General features: G+C 51.9%; 1 protein-coding gene across 1 annotated transcript; it reads right to left on the bottom strand.

Moving 5' to 3' along the window:
• Window positions 1-9,228: 9,228 nt before the first annotated feature.
• Window positions 9,229-15,755, bottom strand: LOC117651574 (lysine-specific demethylase 5A-like). The gene is made up of 23 exons (XM_034395705.1): window positions 15,543-15,755; window positions 14,971-15,048; window positions 14,762-14,882; window positions 14,534-14,676; window positions 14,299-14,445; window positions 14,037-14,221; window positions 13,834-13,955; window positions 13,636-13,763; window positions 13,182-13,558; window positions 12,976-13,097; window positions 12,735-12,885; window positions 12,367-12,625; window positions 12,073-12,281; window positions 11,859-11,997; window positions 11,424-11,741; window positions 11,177-11,333; window positions 10,858-11,096; window positions 10,575-10,769; window positions 10,390-10,468; window positions 10,071-10,300; window positions 9,759-9,983; window positions 9,571-9,682; window positions 9,229-9,482 (listed from the first exon to the last, which is right to left on the bottom strand). Exons 1-23 carry the CDS (start codon window positions 15,753-15,755, stop codon window positions 9,343-9,345), a joined length of 4,089 nt encoding a protein of 1,362 aa, XP_034251596.1. The 3' UTR covers window positions 9,229-9,342.
• Window positions 15,756-17,931: the final 2,176 nt, after the last annotated feature.

Raw genomic sequence — 17,931 nt, forward strand, 5'->3', positions numbered from 1 at the left:
GCACTGCACACACGTACTCCTGGATGTCCGGCGAGCGACTGTGCCCATCCGGCGCCGCCCCTTCGCTTTTATACCGAGCCTGCCCCGGCTGCCCGCCAGATTTGACGCATGTGGGGCGTGAAAATTCCCTTTCCCCCGGCACGCCGGCCGCCGGGCACCTCGCGAGGTAGCTGGCCGTCGGGCAGGCCGCGGTAGGTGGTGGATCCTCCGGCACCGCGCGGCCGCGGGGCGCGGGGCGGGGCGGGGAAGGCGGCGGGGCAGCGCGGCAGAGCGCCCGCATTCGGGAAGACAGGCGCTCCACAGTGGGCCGACCGGTGGAGGCGGACAAAACTCTTGACGCGTTTTGAGCTCCAGAGTCGCTAAATGGGACTCGAACCGAACGTGTGACCCCACCAATGGATTGCTCTCCGAACGAGGAGTCCATTGGTGGGGTCACACGTTCGGTTTGAACCCTGTTTAGCGACTCTGGAGCTCAAAACGCGTCTGGGCTTTCGGCCGCCTCCACCGGTCTTCTGGCCCACTGTGCGCTCCCCACTGCGGCCCGGACATGTCTTCCCTGAAAGCTCGAGTCCCGCCGACGATGCAGGCGACGTCAGGTGCGTCGGGGTCGCCAGGTCCCGCCACTCTCGCCCTCGTCTTTGCCTGGACGCGCGTCCACACGAGATGGCTGTTTACGCTACGCACCAACTCTCCTGCTGCATTGTTAATCGGCTTCACGACACCGGCGATTTAATCCTCGGACTTTCTGCTCGGCAGCCGTAGCGCGCGTGCGCGGGGGCGTTCCCGGCCGCCGACAAGAAGGCGACGTACTTGGCCGCGGAGTCACGCCAGCGCCGCCACTTCTCACCTGGTCCTCGTTGGGAATCGAGAGCCCACTCCCTGAGAACGACAAGCAGTGTGCCGGCGCTGCACAGTGGGTCAGAAGACCGGTGGAGGCGGACAAAACTCTAGACGCGTTTTGAGCTCTACAGTCGCTAAACAGGCCTCGAACCGAACGTGTGACCCCACCAATGGATTCCTCGTTCGGAGAGCAATCCATTGGTGGGATCACACGTTCGATTCGAGTCCCATCTAGCGACTCTAGAGCTCAAAACGCGTCTAGAGTTTTGTCCGCCTCCACCGGTCTTCTGGCCCACTGTGCGCTGCGGTGCTGCGCGTGGTCGGCGCCGCGGCGTCGCATGTCGCCGTCGGCGGCCTTGTGTGACACTGGGCGCCACCGACGCCGCGCCGGGCTCGCCACTTACATGGGAACGGAACGGCTCCGACGACGCCGCGGCGACGCGCGGTAATGAAAGGACCAACTTTCATCGCGACTTTCGTTTTTCGGCGAAAGCACTCCTGCGACGCGACAAGCTGCCGGACACAACATCTGCATCGGCGAGCCTAATTGGTGTGCGAACGCCAACGACGTCGTCGCGGAGCCAACAACCCGCAGCCCCCTCCCGCGCCGCCTGCGCCACCCGCACCAGCCCACAGTGGGCCAGAAGGCCGGCGCCGGCACCAAACTCTAGACGCGTTTTGAGGTCCAGAGTCGCTAAACAGGACTCGAACCGAACGTGTGACCCCACCAATGGATTCCTCGTCCGAAAAGCAATCCATTGGTGGGGTCACACGTTCGGTTCGAGTCCTATTCAGCGACTCTGGAGCTCAAAACGCGTCGAGAGTTTCGGCCGCCCCCACCGGTCCTCTGGCCCACTGTGCGGCCACGAAAGTGAGTTTCGGGCCGGGTTACGCCTTGCAGTGCAGTGCCGGCCGTGCCTGGGTGCGTTATTCATACGCGGCATGATGGTCGAAAAGCGCACCCACGGCCGAGGCGGGTTTATTAAATGGTGGCGTAACCGCTTTTTCGTGGCGCCCCGTCACGGGTTCACACTTTTCAAGACGCAATTTCGCTATCTCGCTCGTTTCGGGTGTTACGTCCACCGGGAGGGTTGTTGACCCGCCCGCTTGTTTCGCCTGCTTGCGCACAGTGGGCCAGAAGACCGGTGGAGGCGGACAGAACTCCAGACGCGTTTTGAGCTCCAGAGTCACTAAATGGGACTCGAACAAAACGTGTGACCCCACCTATGGATTGATTTCCGAACGAGGAATCCATTGGTGGGGTCGCACGTTCGGTTCGAGGCCTGTTTAGTGACTGTAGAGCTCAAAACGCGTCTAGAGTTTTGGCCGCCTCCACTGGTCTTCTGGCAAAGGGCCGAGTCGGAGCGCCGGCCGGTGCATTCTACACTGCCCGTGCAACGAACCTAACCTAACCTAACCTAACCTGAGTTGTAAGTTGATCTCACGGTGAAACGGTACTCACCTGGTTTTCGCAGGAAGCATGTGGTAAAGACATAGGTGATTTCCAGTGGGTTCCTGGGAAAATCGGGAACCGTTTTTACCGCGCTGAAGATAGCTTCGAACGAAGTAAGAGGTTCGACCAGTATATTTTTTGTCACAAACCCAAAACGTCCGATAAATTTTTCGTTTATCCTTCTAGTAATTGTTTAATTTTCTTAAAAAATAAAAAATTAACACTCTGAAACTTTTTAGTTAGACACTGTAGGCGGTGTGTGTGTCCCGCACGGTCTGGCGAGCATTACGGGGGACTACTTGTGGGCAGCCGGGCGTGGTCTGTGACCACGGTGACGTCGGCAACGCGGCGTCACAAACGCGCTCTGCCTCTTACGCCCACACTGCAAAACATCTTCGGCACTCGTCATTAACAAAACAAGTCTGTTGCTTTCAACGGGACACATTCCAGCGCACAGTAGGCCAGAAGACCGGTGGAGGCGGCCAAACCTCTAGACGCGTTTCGAGCCCTAGAGTCGCTAAATGGGACTCGAATCGTACGTGTGACCCCACCAATGGATTGCTCTCCGAACAAGGAATCCATTGGTGGGGTCACACGCTCGGTTCGAGTCCCATTTAGCGACTCTGGAGCTCAAAACGCGTCAAGAGTTTTGGCCGCCTCTGCCGGTCTTCTGGCCCACTGTGGGTTCCGTGTCGGTGCGAGAGAGACAGAGGGCGCAAGCGCGCTCTTCACTTTTACTTGCACGCGCTGCTGGCGCCATGCTGGCGCGCTGGCCGGCCAGAGGGGTTGAGATGCACTACACCCATGCACCGCGCGGCACCGCGCCGCACCGCGAGAAAGTCGGCATTACTAAAACCACAATTAAATTAGCGCCGAGTCGAGTCGAGTCGGCAGCGGGGTCGGCAGCCGAGCGATTCGGAAGAGTCTGTCTCTGTCTCTCTCGCACGCACGGGGCTGTCCGGAAGGGAGCGAGGGAGAGAGAGAGAGCGACGAACGGGCGGCGATGCGCGAGAGCGGCGTGTTAATTGTCCATCTAGCTATTTAGAAAGCTCCCGGCGAGGCCTGGATGCCTGGATGCCTGGACGCGCGCACTGGGCCAAACCGAGCGATATGGCGCTGAGATGCGTTGCTGCGATGGCCGGCCGTCATAGACGCGCTGCCCTAGCGTGCCGTGGCGTGCCGTGCCGTGCCGAGGCGTACCGCGCCGCGCGGTTTGAAGGTCGATGCGATGCACCGATAGCGAGGCAACGCACTGTGACGCGACGCTCGCCACCCAGCATCATCAGCCAGATGCAGCAATTAAGGTTTCTCCGAGTCGGGTCTTCGATTTTCTAATGAAAAGGGGTTTTCAGGGTCGGGGCTTCGATTTTCTAAATTTGTTTCTTAGGGTCGGGGCAGGTCGGAGCTTCGATTTTCTCATAGGGTATGCAGGGTCTGCGCTTCGATTTTCTGAAGAAGCTTTCAGGGTCGGGCCTTCGATTTTCTTGAAGGGTTTTCAGGGTCGGGGCTTCGATTTTCTTGAAGGGTTTTCAGGGTCGGGGCTTCGATTTTCTTGAAGGGTTTTCAGGCGGGTCGGGGCTTCGATTTCCTTACGGGGGTTTTCAGGATCGCGGCTTCGATTTTCTTGCAGGGTTTTTAGGGTCGAGCGAGGCTCCAATTTTGTTAAGGTTTGTTTTTAGGGTCGAGGAAAACGGGTTTTGAGGGTCGGAGCTTCCAAGACGGGTTTTGAGGGTCGGAGCTTCCAAGACGGGTTTTTAGGGTCGGAGCTTCCAAGACGGGTTTTGAGGGTCGGAGCTTCCAAGACGGGTTTTGAGGGTCGGAGCTTCCAAGACGGGTTTTGAGGGTCGGAGCTTCCAAGACGGGTTTTGAGGGTCGGAGCTTCCAAGACGGGTTTTGAGGGTCGGAGCTTCCAAGACGGGTTTTCAGGGTCGGAGCTTCCAAGACGGGTTTTCAGGGTCGGAGCTTCCAAGACGGGTTTTCAGGGTAGAGGGTGGGGGGTGTTTTCATTGTTTTCCAAGTTACCTTTGGCACCACTTCCGCGATCTCGCTCGCTCCGCCCCGGAGGACCCAACCCGACCCATCTCAACGTAACCTAACCCAGCATAGCCAAAGTGAACCCTGAACGACAACTGGAAATCTCCCAGGTGGTATTCGAAGTGTAGTTTACTGTAGAATTTTCAAACAGGAGGATGCGCTTGGTGCGAAGTGGCGAGGCGCCTTCGTTGACGTCATTGCCCCCTGCTGCACTGCTACTTCACTACTACTGCACTGCTGCACTCTCTCGCGCCCTACATGCAGTGCCTGATTGCGATAACGAGCCAGTCTTCTGGAAATATGCTGCAAATATCGGTGCAGTATGTAAACATGCAAACGCCACCAAAGTGGAAACCAAACCGAACACAATATAGAAACTTTAAAAACTCCTCCTATTTTCACTTAATTTTTTTTTCTAAATAGGGATGTTTTGAGTTGGACTGAAAGCGATCGCTTTTACCGAATTCCAGCGACAACAGTCCAGCGATGAGGAATGTCCAAATTAACAGTGTACCTACAACGAAGCGGGGAGTTCCGGGGCGTTCTCGCCTGCGCGCCGCGCCGCCGGGCGGTTCGCCCAGTCAGAAACACCCGCAGACTGATTCCGAGAGTCGTTCGCGTCGCTCAGTCTCTCTCACACTCATCAGGCGTCCCATGCAGGCGCGAGGGAGACAGAGCGACGAAAACCACTCTCGGAATCAGTCTACTGTGCGTGGCCAGAGTCCGGCATCTTCAGGTGCCGTTCAGCACTGTTACAGTGTTGTGGTCGCTCCGGCCCGCTCGGCCCGCTGCACTGCAGTCCGTCTCGAGTTGTGAGCGCGACAGGGAAAGTGAACAGAGCAGAGCAGGGCAGCAGACTGATTTCCGAGAGTCGTTTTCGCCGCTCTGTCTCTCTCGCGCCTGTACGGGGCGCCCCACGAGTGCGAGAGAGACAGAGCGATGAAAACGACTCCAGGAATCAGTCTGCAGCCTCGTCCACTAATAATGAATCGGCCAGAGCGGATCCAGAGGGGCAAATGCCCGTTCCTCCGTTTTTCCTTGACCCCTGGTGACCGTTTTGTATGACGGTTCCGTTCGTCTTAACAGGAGACTCCAGGTCGGCCGCCCCACAGTGAGCCAGAAGACCGGTGGAGGCGGTCAAAACTCTAGACGCGTTTTGAGCTCCAGAGTCGCTAAATCGGACTCGAACCGAACGTGTGACCCCACCAACGGATTGCTCTCCGAACGCGGAATCCATTGGTGGGGTCACACGCTCGTTTCGAGTCCTGTTTAGCGACTCTGGGAGCTCAAAACGCGTCTAGAGTTTTGTCCGCCTCCACCGGTCTTCTGGCCCACTGTGCAGCGCCCTGCCACCCCGCAGCCCCGCGCCCGTTCTCTCTCCTTCTCCGCGATTCGCGATTCGAACGGCGGAGGAAGGGCGGGGCAATAAAGATACCATCGGCACGCCATAAACCAAAGAACACCGCATCATGCTCTCCACCTTGCTCCGCGTGGCGCCGCGTGGCTCCGGTGGCTCCGCCCCCTACCCCGATCCACGCCCAGCGATTGGCCGCTCGCTGTGCGGCACGCACAGTGGGCCAGAAGACCGGTGGAGGCGGTCAAAATCTCGGACGCGTTTTGAGCTGCAGAGTCGCTAAATGGGACTCGAACTGAACGTGTGACCCCACCAATGGATTGCTCTCCGAACGAGGAATCCATTGGTGGCGTCACACGTTCGGTTTGAGTCCTACACCGACTCTGGAGCTCAAAACGCGTCTGGAGTTTTGGCCGCCTCCACCGGTCTTCTGGCCCACTGTGGCACGCCAGGCTTGCCGTGCGGTGAGGCTGGCGAAAAGATTATTCGGCGGGCTGAAGAATAGAAAGGCAGCGCCTTTTATCTCCCGCGAGCCGCGTGCGAGAAATTCGATACCCCGCTCCAGTGTGCCTGCTATGTTGCCTCACGGCGATCGCCAGCAAGTGGGCACAGTCGCTAAATGGGACTCGAACCGAACGTGTGACCCCACCAATGGATTCCTCGTTCGGAGAGCAATCGATTGGTGCGGTCACACGTTCCGTTCGATTCCTGTTTAGCGACTCTGGAGCTCAAAACGCGACGGGAGTTTTGGCCGCCTCCACCGGTATTCTGGCCCACTGTGCTACCTGCCAACACTGAATCGGAGACTGTGACACACTCGCCGCGGTGGGGCTGAAGGCAACGCAACCTCCGAGCAAACGACCTTCTTGTCATGCACCCTACGCCCGCCACACCCGCCTGGAGGCTTGGCGACGACTTCTCGGGTACACTGGTACACCGTGCCGTACACCCGCCACTCGCAACGGGGGACGCACCCCCAACAGCCCGATTCCGAGAGCCGTTTTTGTCGCTCTGTCTCCCTTCGCACTCACGGCGTTGTTATGGATGCGAGAGAGACAGAGCGACGAAAACAACTCTCGCAATGAGTGTGCAGAGGCACGCCGGTCACGACGCACCCCATCCCTTACATACCCGGCCCCCTTGCGTACCCCTAACTACCCTAGTCTTCTCGGAAGGCTAACGGAGAGGAGAAACCCACCGCATCTTCTAAGGGGCAGATGAAAAAATGCTACCCCTTGCCCTTGGCAATAGTAACGCCCCCGTCCCGCCTCTGTCTCTTTCGCACTCATGGGGCGTCCCATATAGGTAGGTGCGAGAGAGACAGAGCGACGAAAACGACTCCGGGAATCAGTCTACCGGACTTGCTCCGCCTTCGGCTAGCTTGGCTGCTTCGCTGCTGCTTCGGCGTTATATGGCTGGCAGCACTGGCACACTGGCAGGCCGAGAAGGGATGATCCCCGCAGTGCAGCCACGCCAGCCCCGCCAAGCCATCCACATGGCTGCCTTGTGCGAAACGATCAGCCCCGCTGTCGCTGTGTTGGCGGCCCTGACAGCTGCCTGCTGCCTGCAGCCTGCCAGCCTGTGTTTTGTTCCGTTGGTTGGCAGCCATGTACTCGCGTGGCCGTGCCGCGCGGCCGTGCCGCCCCTGCTTCTTTTATTTTGTTTATTGCCCTTTGGCAGCCATGTATCACGCCTCGCCTGCGCGCCCTACAGGCCCTACAGGCCCTACAGGGCGGCCTGAGGGGACCCTACACTGCGGCAGGCACAGTGGGCCAGAAGGCCGTCGCCGGCGGCCAAAACTCTAGAAGCATTCTGAGCTCCAGAGTCGCTAAACAGGACTCGAACCGAGCGTGTGACCCCGCCAATGGGTTCCTCGTTCGGAGAGCAATCCATTGGTGGGGTCACACGTTCGGTTTGAGTCCGATTAAGCGACTCTGGAGCTCAAAACCCGTCCGGGATTTTGACCGCCTCCCCCGGTCATCTGGCTCACTGTGCGGTTATCTCCGCCACTCTGGGTCCTAGAGCCACCACTTTTCGGCCGCTCAAGACACCGATGCCGTCCAGGCACCTGTCTAGCGAAAGGGAGAGCCAGCGGCAAGTCGGGACTGCAAGCGCCTGCGAGGTAGGCCACCCATCCGGCCCGCAACTCAGCAGTGTGAAGACGGTGGCCTACCTCGCCCCTGCGATTGCGAGGCCGAACCGGGCCGAACGCACCGTTTTGTGCTTTGCGGGCCGCGACATGCTCCCCTACACGCAAGGCGGGTGGGTGCTTCTGCGATACCACATGAAAGGACCATTTTGACGGTCATTTTGACGGTCACTTTCGACTAGTCATAGAGACCAGTAAGACTGTTCTTCCCGTTCTTCTGGTCCTGGCCTACCGGGGCGCCTGGTGGGGCCTAAGTCCTTGCGGTGTGCGTGCGAGAGTGAATGGTCAGAAAGCGCCCCTTTATCGGTCGAGATGGGCAACCCTTCCTGCCGGACTGTCGGACTCGCACACCGCGCCGCACAGTGGGCCAGAGGACCGATGGAGGCGGCCGAAACTCTCGACCCGTTTTGAGCTCCAGAGTCGCTAGACAGGGCTCGAACCGAACGTGTGACCCCACCCATGGATTCCTCGTTCGGAGAGCAATCCATTGGTGGGGTCACACGTTCGGTTCGAGTCCCATTTAGCGACTCTGGAGCTCAAGACGCGTCTAGAGTTTTGGCCGCTGCACCGGTTTTCAAGACCACTGTGCGCCGCACCGCGCGCACGTGGCGGGGAGGGGAGGGAATTTGTTGGCCCTTATTTGGCAAATCCCGTCCCGTCTCGGTCCGTGGTCGGCTGGTCGGGTCGCAGCGAGTCGCAGCGACTCCGAGTGTCTCTGTCTCCGGGTCGTTCGCCGTTCCCGGCGATATTCCCGTCCGACACCGATATTGCTTCCTCCCCCCCCCTTTCCCTCTCCGCTTTTTCCCGCGCTGCTCGTACATTAGGCCCGGCTGGAGACCGTGCGCCGTATCTCAATGGGGGCGCATCGCCACGCCACGCCACGCCGAGCACGGCCCAAAGTGTTTACAGATCGTATCGGCAAAATTGGCGGCGCTGAAATTGAGTTAGAAATAAATTGATATTGAGTGTTTTCGCAGCGTTCATTGGCTGCCATGCGCCGCTCAGGTGCGCCACATAGATTACTCGGCCGGCATCCATTTTCGTTTCGCCCTTCGCGCCGCTTGGCGTTGTAGCAGCAGGGCCGGGGTGGGGGAGGGGGCGGGGAGGGGGTTGCAAGTGATTTGTTCGCGGGGGATATTGGACTGAGTGTATATCAGAGGAACTGTCGGCATTCACAAGCTTCGCGTAGAAGGAGGCAAGGAGGAGAATGACGGGGGGAAGCGAGAAAGAATGGACGGCCGGAGGGGAGGGGGAGGGACAGTGGTGGAAAGGGGAGGGGGAAGTCCTAATGTAAGTGTCCTTGAGTTTCGACGCCGGTTCAGTGACTGCTGGCTCAAAGGCATTGGGTAGGAGTTGGGTAATTCAATGAACTATTTCCTGGAGTGACTTCCAAACGAGAATGATAAAAAATAATGGGATTTATTCATGTTTGACTTGACTCAAAATTACAGGGAAAATTTAACACTTTATAATCATTTATAAAACAACAACATTGGAATGACACAGAACAAATTATGATGGACCTCGTGCTTGGCACACTCTACAGATGAAATCTTCATCTTCTTTCACATCTCTCTTATCTAAGCCAACACAAAATAGATGAAACCACAGCTCACATCCACCGTCACATTGCACCCAGTCAACTTCACGCTCTGCAAAAGGGAAAAATAAAGGCATTTGTTAAACTCACAAGGCCACAAATAAAAGGAACAAAATAAGTGAGAATAGTGAAAGCCTTACCTAATGGATGTAAACATGGTCTTGCAGAGCATTCATCATTATCTTCATCTGATGTTCCTCGTTTTCCCTTTCTTGGTTGGAAGGATCTACCATCGCCTTGCTTTCTTGGGCCCTGAAAGACAAGTTCAAGATTAGCATAACCCAGAGTTAACACTACGGCCTACTGCTAAAATTATGAAGGTACTCACCCGCATCGGGCCCATGTCTCTCTTGAAAGTCTTTTTCATGCCCTTTAGCCGTGGTCTTCTTATTTTGTCAAAATCTTTCGGGAAGGACATTCTAGGTTTCCTTTGAGGCACAGGGTAGCTTGTTCCCATATCTATTTCGCTGTGCTTGCGTCTTCTTTCTTTCTTGTGTTCATGCATCATCCTTTCTCTTTCAACTTGAGAAGCCATCAGTTCATGCTCAATGTCCTACCGAAAGAGAAAATCCAAATCAATACAGTAAATGTTATTTTTTGAAAAAAAAATGATCATTTTAGTAATAAATCAGATACTTACATCAATGTCAGGATATTTGAAGTTTTGAGGGGGCTTTGTAGCTTGTAAAATCCGCCAAATGTGTTGCGTTTCATCAAGAGACACTTCAAGGAGGTCTCCTTCCATCATTAACTCTTCCAGCTTGACTCTAACTCCATCAGACAGAGATAGGAGAGGACCATGCATATTCACTTTTCCTTTGTTACTGGGTGGTCCAGAATTGTTACATGGTCCTTGAACACTCTTAGACGCTGAAAAAAGTAAGTAAAGTAAAAATTGAGTAACAAAATTAGTGACTAAAGAGTATAATAAGATCACAATGCAAAAATTGACAACTCACCAGATGAGTAAGCATGTTCAGAATTACTGAAGCTTGTGTTCTGTTCGTCATTTTCATTATAATAAAGCTTTTCCACACCCTATAAGAACAGACAATATCAATTAAAGAAATTACTCCAGTAACAGGCAAATCCAAGGATGAGCTGAACAAAAAGAATGAATAAACTAAGTGGTAAAAAAACTCACTGAAGAATGACTAGCTCGTATGGCCATCATATTGATTCCTAATTCTGGTTTGCTAGCTGCCTTTTTCAGCTCACTTGAAATTATTTTCTCAGTCTTTTCTCGGGCTGCAGCTTCCACAAGTTTCTGTGACAGAACTGACAGTTTTGCAAGAGCAGAGGCAAGTTCTTCTGTTGCAAGAGTCTGACGTGCTCGGTCCTAAAAGAAACGAAAACAATGGGAATCAATGGGTGTCTCCTTTATCACAAAGGCATATTATTATTATTTAATCAATACAATGTCTGACCTGCCAATTCATAGCTCGCTCAGTGAGACACTTTAAAGCATCTCCCTCTGGGAGTCTCACAGGAACTTTGTGCATGGTAACTAAGAGGGAAAGAATGGTTTCTAATCGTGGTCTTCTTGACCTGAGACAACAAGGGCACAAGAATTTGACTTCTCGAGAAGCAGCAGCTGCAATCTGCTGTGCTGGAGTCAATAAACGAGCTTTAGTGCCAGTTGTCTTTGGAAGAGGCACACATGAAGCTGCAGGAAAATCAACAGAATTAAAATTTGACTATAAGAAGTGAAAGCACAGTGTAAGGTAATAAGATAATAATATTTACCATGAAATGAATCTTTGCAAAGTTCACATTGGAGCATAAAGCCATGAGCCCCTCTTCTGCACACACAATACACTGCGTTGCCAGGATCTCGCATTCGCTTTTGGGTGTTTTGGGCCCTCAACTCTCGCATTGACATCATTTCTTGAATTTCTGCTTTCTAGAATTAAAACCGAAAGAAAGGAAAAAATTTAGAATGGAAACGGGAGATATGAAAATAAAAGTACCAATAAAACTGCTATCACCATACCTTGAAAACTTGAACAACTGTGGCCGAATCAACAGAATTAATGTCACTTGCTTGATACAGCTGTTGGTATTGCATTTGCTGAAGAGTCTTGCTTGTATGAAGAGACTCCACTCCGACAACAGTTCGGGGCGCCAAGGCTTGCATAAGTGTGTAAAGAGAGTTTTTACGAAGGAAAGTTCGTGACGTGCGGTCCCTCCATGCTTTGGCTGCAGTCACTTGTTGCTCAAGAAGTGGCAGTTGTTCCAAGTCCAAAGGTATACCACGACCTCCATTCACTAATTTTTCTAGTGAATCAAGATAGGGATACTCTTCAGATTTCTGCAAATTTAAACAAAATCAACCTTGAGTTTCTGAAGTCACATTAATAAAATTTCAAATATAATTTTGAGTTTTTCAACACAATTTTAACAAAGCATTGTTTCTCTGTAGACTAACCTGCATTGCATCAACCTTGGTAATCCATTCCTTTCCTTTCTTAAGCACATTGTGAAGGACTTGAATGTTTGGCAAAAATGCTGGTATATTCTTTGCCTCTTCCAATAAAGATTCCAAGATATTGATGTTTTGGCGACATCTGAAATATTGAACACAATGTGAAAAGTTTCCAAATAGGTAAGCAACAGTATGGTTTACAATTATTAGAACTTACTTCACATCAAGACAAATCTTAGCTCTCTCTTGCCAATCTTCAACACTACGAAGTAGAACTTGCAGTTCTGTGAGAGCTTGTTCTACACGTGTATGTGGTGGTAGTTCAATGCCTATACTAATGAGGCGTCTCAGAGCATACATAGTGACTTGCTCTGGTGACTCTCTCAAAGCATTAACTTCATCTAACCACTCCACTTGTACAATCCTCTGTTAACATTAAAAAGGATTTTAGAGAGGCACTTGACATTTATAAAATCACAGCACATTGATATGGCCAAACTTTGAGTCTTACCTGTTTCAAAACAGAAACTTCTGGGAAGTGAATATCAAGGCCTCCAGCCTGCTCTGAGCACTCATCAAGTTCAGAAGAGTCAGGTGCATCTTGGGCCAGTAACTCTACTGCATGGCGGCGACAGTTTTCAGCACGCCTGAGAAGACTCATGACAGCATCTCCCTCAGGAATGCGACATGCCAAATCTCCCACAGCCCCACAAAGACTATTCAATTCTTCCAGTGACAGTTTCACCTTAGCATCTGTTGTTGTATATGTCCTATAAGGGGTAGCAAATATTATCATCATGTAATGGGGATGCAAGTAAAAGCAGGAAAGAATGGCAATTTTTCAGTAATGTTGTTTAAGGCTAGGATAAGGACACTTACCTAGTCCTCACTTTCCTGTTGCTCAGCTGTGAGCAAAGTTCTGCAAGTTGTGTAGCTTCCTCTATGGTGCTTTTGAGACGTTGGTAGAGATCAGACTCAGGAAACTGATTTTCCTGAGCCTCAGAGAACAGCTTCTTAAAAGCATCCAAATCTAAATTATAAAAGAAAATGGGTATATTAGAAAATGGCAAAAGTAAATAGCCAATCAACACTATCAATGGATAAAAGTGAGAAAACGCACCTTCTTTTTCAGCCCCCTTCTTATACAGCTCAGCTACTTTCTGCTGCCAAGTATTTAATTCTTCTACCCAGCAAGATAGATTACTCAACAGTTTGGGAATTTCTTCATCAGAGTATCGGTACCTACCAAAAAATGAGTTGTTAGAAAAGGGGACAAAATAAGGGCATGACACTCAGATTGTAATGCGCCCCCACTGTAAAACCTACCTTAAAGTATAATTGCTATAATCACAGTCACAGAGACAACTCAAATGGTCAAGGCAAACCATTCTCTCAGCATCACAAACACATGTCACGGCCGACAAGAAACAGATAGAATGACAAATAGCACATCGCCGTTCTCCCCAAGGCATGGCTTCCATCATTTCTTTTGATGAATTAGTAACACCCTTCCTATAAGCTCTCTTAACTTGTACTCGGTGGTCACTCAACAGATCTTTTAAATCTTCAAAAACAGCTGGTCTGAGAGCAGAATCTAAACAAGGCCAAGAGCAAGCCATTCTGCAAAGTATTTCTGAATGAGAAAATAGATTGGGGCGCCTCTTAGACGAATAGTATGCTTCACAGTCTCCTCCAAACTCAATCTATAAAGAAAAAAATAAACACATGTCATACAATCTATAATTGATTGACAAAAGCAACATTTTCTTAAAATACTAACCCAATCAGGGGGCGCATATAAAACACATTCCGCAAAGTTAAAACCATGACTAAAATTGAGTTGATATGACCTTGGGAATAATATCACAAATTCTGCAGCATTCTGTTCCAAACGATAGACTGGGAAATCTGGAGAAATAAAATGAATTAGTTTCTTCATTCTAATGAGGTTAATTTTCTTTCAACATGTGGTACATACCTGCTTCCCACAATTTTTCAGGAGTAACTGCGAGTGGGGTGGGTGGTGTTTGGGCAAGGATGAAAGATTCAAATTTCTCAGCAGACTCTCCTGGCACAACATACCAAGTACGCCGCTCTCCCCTATAAAATTAAATTAATTAACACATTATTTTAATATTCCACAACTCTCTCATTCCAAATGAAAATCACAAAATTACTTACCAGTGCAGATAGCTAACAGAGTACAACCAATGTGGGGCTTGCACCCATCCATGAGTAGTGAAACACATGCCAACATCAACAACAGGTACATGGAGTTGGGCTTCTTTCACATGATGAAGAACTGAGTTTTCCAGGCGGGCCAAATTATGGAGATTCCAGGGAGAGCGGAAGTACTCTCGAATTTCCTAGCAATTAAAATCAAAGAGCCTTAGAAACATACCAGAAGACAATGCTACCACGAGTATTCACAAACAAAACTTACAGGAGGGTCTGAACGATGGTGAGACTTTGGGAATCCAGAGGCATACTCCTCACTTGAAAGACTATCACCAAACTCAACTGAAACCTCTTCATCATGTGAGGACTTCAAACGCCAAAAGTCGTGTTCCACAGTTTTGGCTGCAATTAACTGCAAAACAAAGACACAGGTCACTTTTCAGCACTGAGAATGCACTTAATTTCAAAATGAAACAAGACAGTAATTCGGGGCAACTTACAGCAGGAGGGGAATTAAAATATTCAGATTTGAATTTGTCAGCCAGATTGCCAAACTGACTCAAAGTGTACCTCTGATCCGACAATGAGGCATCTTGTGGGACCTGCTCCTCACCTCTCACACATCGTGAACACCACCACATATCTAGAAAATGGAAGGAACAAACAAGATAAAATTGCATCACATTTTCCAAGTACTCCAGGACTTGTGCAAACACAGTGTGCCTTACCATCATCCTTTTCTGCATGTATTGGATCTAGACAGGCCACATGATACATATCATAACAGAGACAACAGTACAACTGAGCACCATTGTTTTTGGAATTACCGCAGTTGGGGCACTCGCGCTCCTGTGAGGGAAAATTAATTTTAGCAGTGTTGCAAGACGAAATACAAGAAATGTTTGTAATTCAAAACATAATTCAATAATCCTAGTACCAATTTGGCTGTTACATGTTGTACTCGAGGAGTAAACCTGAACTTCTCAGTGTCTGCAGCAAAGGGTGGACACCAATCCTGGAAAAGACAAACGCGATAAGGAATCTACACCGATAAAACTCATTCAATGATATCACAACCAAACCAGAAATAAGTTTCGAAATAGGTTAGGAAGTTCTATCAAAATATAGAAATTTTCAATCATTGATCTGAAGGCATGATGAATGAACAAGACTGTTCAATAAAGTAAAGTCATAAGGAAATGAAACAGTCTTTACAATTTAAAGTGGAGATTTGATGAATCAGAGTACACACTGAAGTCAAAAACCCTCTTGTAATCGCAACCAGCAGCAAAAAGAGGTGAACAAAGACTGGGTCGAGACTAGGCCAAAACATTATTTTGAAGTAGAACTCACTCGAGATTAATGAAAAAAAGTTAAGATTAAATAAAAGAAGGTAAATATATGAGGTGTAATTTCCGATAATGGCTGTATACATAGAGGAACAACCAATGGTTTGTTGTCAAACTTTGATAGGTACAGGTTAAAGGGGACACTGCGGTAGGTACTCACTTCAGGGGGTTTGATCTTACAGACACCGAAGCGTTCAGCTTCAGATCTAATCTTGCTGATATATGCCGTAGGATCGCGAAATTCTTCAGCCGTTGGTTCAAATGTAGGAGCATAAGGAAAGTTAAATAGCTGGTCATCACAACCAGGGCTATCGCTTCGCTCGGAGCCCTGCTCCGACGTTTCAATCGAGGGGGTGTCCTCCCCAGACTCCATTGCCTAGATGAGCTTCGCTATTTACTGGCACAAGACAAGCACGTCACATTTCTAAAAATCTCCGATTCGGTTGAGAAAATTTCAACGTCGACCAGTTCCTCTGTTGCTTGGGGCCGCCATGTCTGTTTATCAACAACGCACAAAATCACTCTTGCCAACTACAGAGACATCACGGTAAGTGTTACGGAGGGCGAACTAGCAGAGGGAATGTTCACCTCTTTCCTCAAAACCTCTTAATTTTTCCACCTGCGTCAATCGTTATTTTTTCTTGGTTGAAAATTAAATGAAAACAGGAGAGGTTGGCAGCGAGAGCATCGACAAGGCGCCGAGAGCGCCCCTAGCGCGCCTTGCGGCGACGGGATGAACTACGGTGGCTCTCCCTCCGTGCTGTGGTCACTTCCCTCTCTCTCGGTTCAAACGGTTCGAACGAGATTCTACTCGCGCCAAAATGGCTCGGAAAGAAAGTGATGCCTTCCGACGTGCAGTCAACACCACAAGACAAACTTCGCAGGGTTGTGGAAGGCAAGGCAGAGGTTCGAATGCAAAGCGTCGGAGAGCATGGACGTGGGATGCAGTGGGATGTGGACGCATTGCAGGACGGACGTCGAACCAGATCAGCTACTTTTATTTAGGATTAGGAAGGACGATGATGTCCGTAGAGCAGGGGCGTGGCGTGTCTCTCTCTCTCTCTCTCTCTCTCTCTCTCTCTCTCTCTCTCTCTCTCTCTCTCTCTCTCTCTCTCTCTCTCCCCTCTCTCTCTCCTCCCCCCCCCCCTCTCTCTCTCTCTCTCTCTCTCTCTCTCTCTCTCTCTCTCTCTTTCTCTGGCGCGGCGCCGAGCTGAGTCGCTACCGGGGGGAAGTCACCCCGTAGAGCTCGCGGGGGCATCTCGGCCGAGCCCTGGGCACTCTGGGACTCGGACACCACGCCCCGCCACGCCCCGCCGCGCCCCGCCTCGCCCCCGTCGTCGTCGGTGGCACAGCCTCGGCCTAGTGTCTCGCCGACGTCCTGGCCCACCAGTTGCGAGGTGCCTTCGCCTGGCTCGGTAGGGGTCCCGTCCGAGGTCTGCGCGAGTGAATGAACGAACGAATGAATGGAAGGATGCACGTGTCGTGCGTACTACGACCTTGACTGCGACCAGCTGATGCACAGTGGGCCAGAAGACCAGTGGAGGCGGTAAAAATCCTGGACGCGTTTTGAGCTCCACAGTTGCTAAATGGGACTCGAACAGAACGTGTGACCCCACCAATGGATTGCTCTCCGAACGAGGAATCCATTGGTGGGGTCACACGTTGGTTTTGAGTCCTGTTTAGCGACTCAGAGCTCAAGCGCGTCTACAGTTTTGGCCGGCTCCGCCTGTGTTCTGGCCCACTGTGTGACGCTCGAATGGTCGTGAACGCCCGGAGATAGTGGTGACAGTGTGGTGGTGCCGAAGGCCGAAAGAAATGAACGGGTTGAACGACTCGTAAACACCGGGCTGCAAAAGGGCCGAAGCGAAAGGTGGCGGCTGGCCGGCCTTGGAGGGCTGCGCCTTATCGTGACAGTTCGTTATCGAGCGCGGGCCGCACGGCCGGACGCACGGCCGGACGCCGAACGCAACAGATTACTCCCCGAGTCCACGTCGTCCACGTGCGGGAGGACCCGCCGAACGGACCTCAACCTGAAGGCCGGCGCCGCGTCCGGGTTGGCGCCAAACTCGCGCCCCTTCGCGTCGTCGGCGACCTGGTGGTGCTGGTGCCCGATTCGCCATTGACGGCGAGGCCCTCGTTGGCGGCGCGGCGGATCGGCGCGGAAAAGGTTTGCGAATAACGCGGCGATACTCTGGCGGCTCCCCGGCGCGGCCCGCCGCCAGTAGCCAGCAGTCGCGGTTTATTTTCGTATTTCGCAGCACTGCAAGAAGTCAGTGTGTTGTGACTCTATTCTCGAGTAGGTAGGGCACCGGGGCGGCCCTGGGGGTCGGCGTCGACCTTGGCGTCGCATCGCTGCTTTCGCTGGCATTCGTTCGACTGGAACTTGGTGCGGGGTGCTCCGTGGAGCCGAGCGGCGCGTTCTTGTTTTAATCCAGCGGCGGAGGTTCGGTTCGGCCGGGTGGAGGAAATGATGTTGGCCGGACCGCTGTGGGGAGTGGAGTGTGGTTGGCACCATGGTGGCATTCTGGGCCGGGGCGGGGCGGGGCGGG

This window comes from Thrips palmi, unplaced genomic scaffold, assembly GCF_012932325.1.
Source record: "Thrips palmi isolate BJ-2018 unplaced genomic scaffold, TpBJ-2018v1 HiC_scaffold_6, whole genome shotgun sequence".
Lineage (NCBI taxonomy): Eukaryota > Metazoa > Arthropoda > Insecta > Thysanoptera > Thripidae > Thrips > Thrips palmi.

Bases quoted from the DNA above. Each gene is read 5' to 3' on its own strand.
- LOC117651574 (XM_034395705.1), bottom strand. From the start codon at position 15,755: ATGGAGTCTGGGGAGGACACCCCCTCGATTGAAACGTCGGAGCAGGGC. The intron at 9,683-9,758 runs GTGAGTACCTTC...CTTGTCTTTCAG, and splicing joins GAGACATGGGCCCGATGCGG to GGCCCAAGAAAGCAAGGCGA. The intron at 9,483-9,570 runs GTAAGGCTTTCA...TCCCTTTTGCAG, and splicing joins ACCATGTTTACATCCATTAG to AGCGTGAAGTTGACTGGGTG.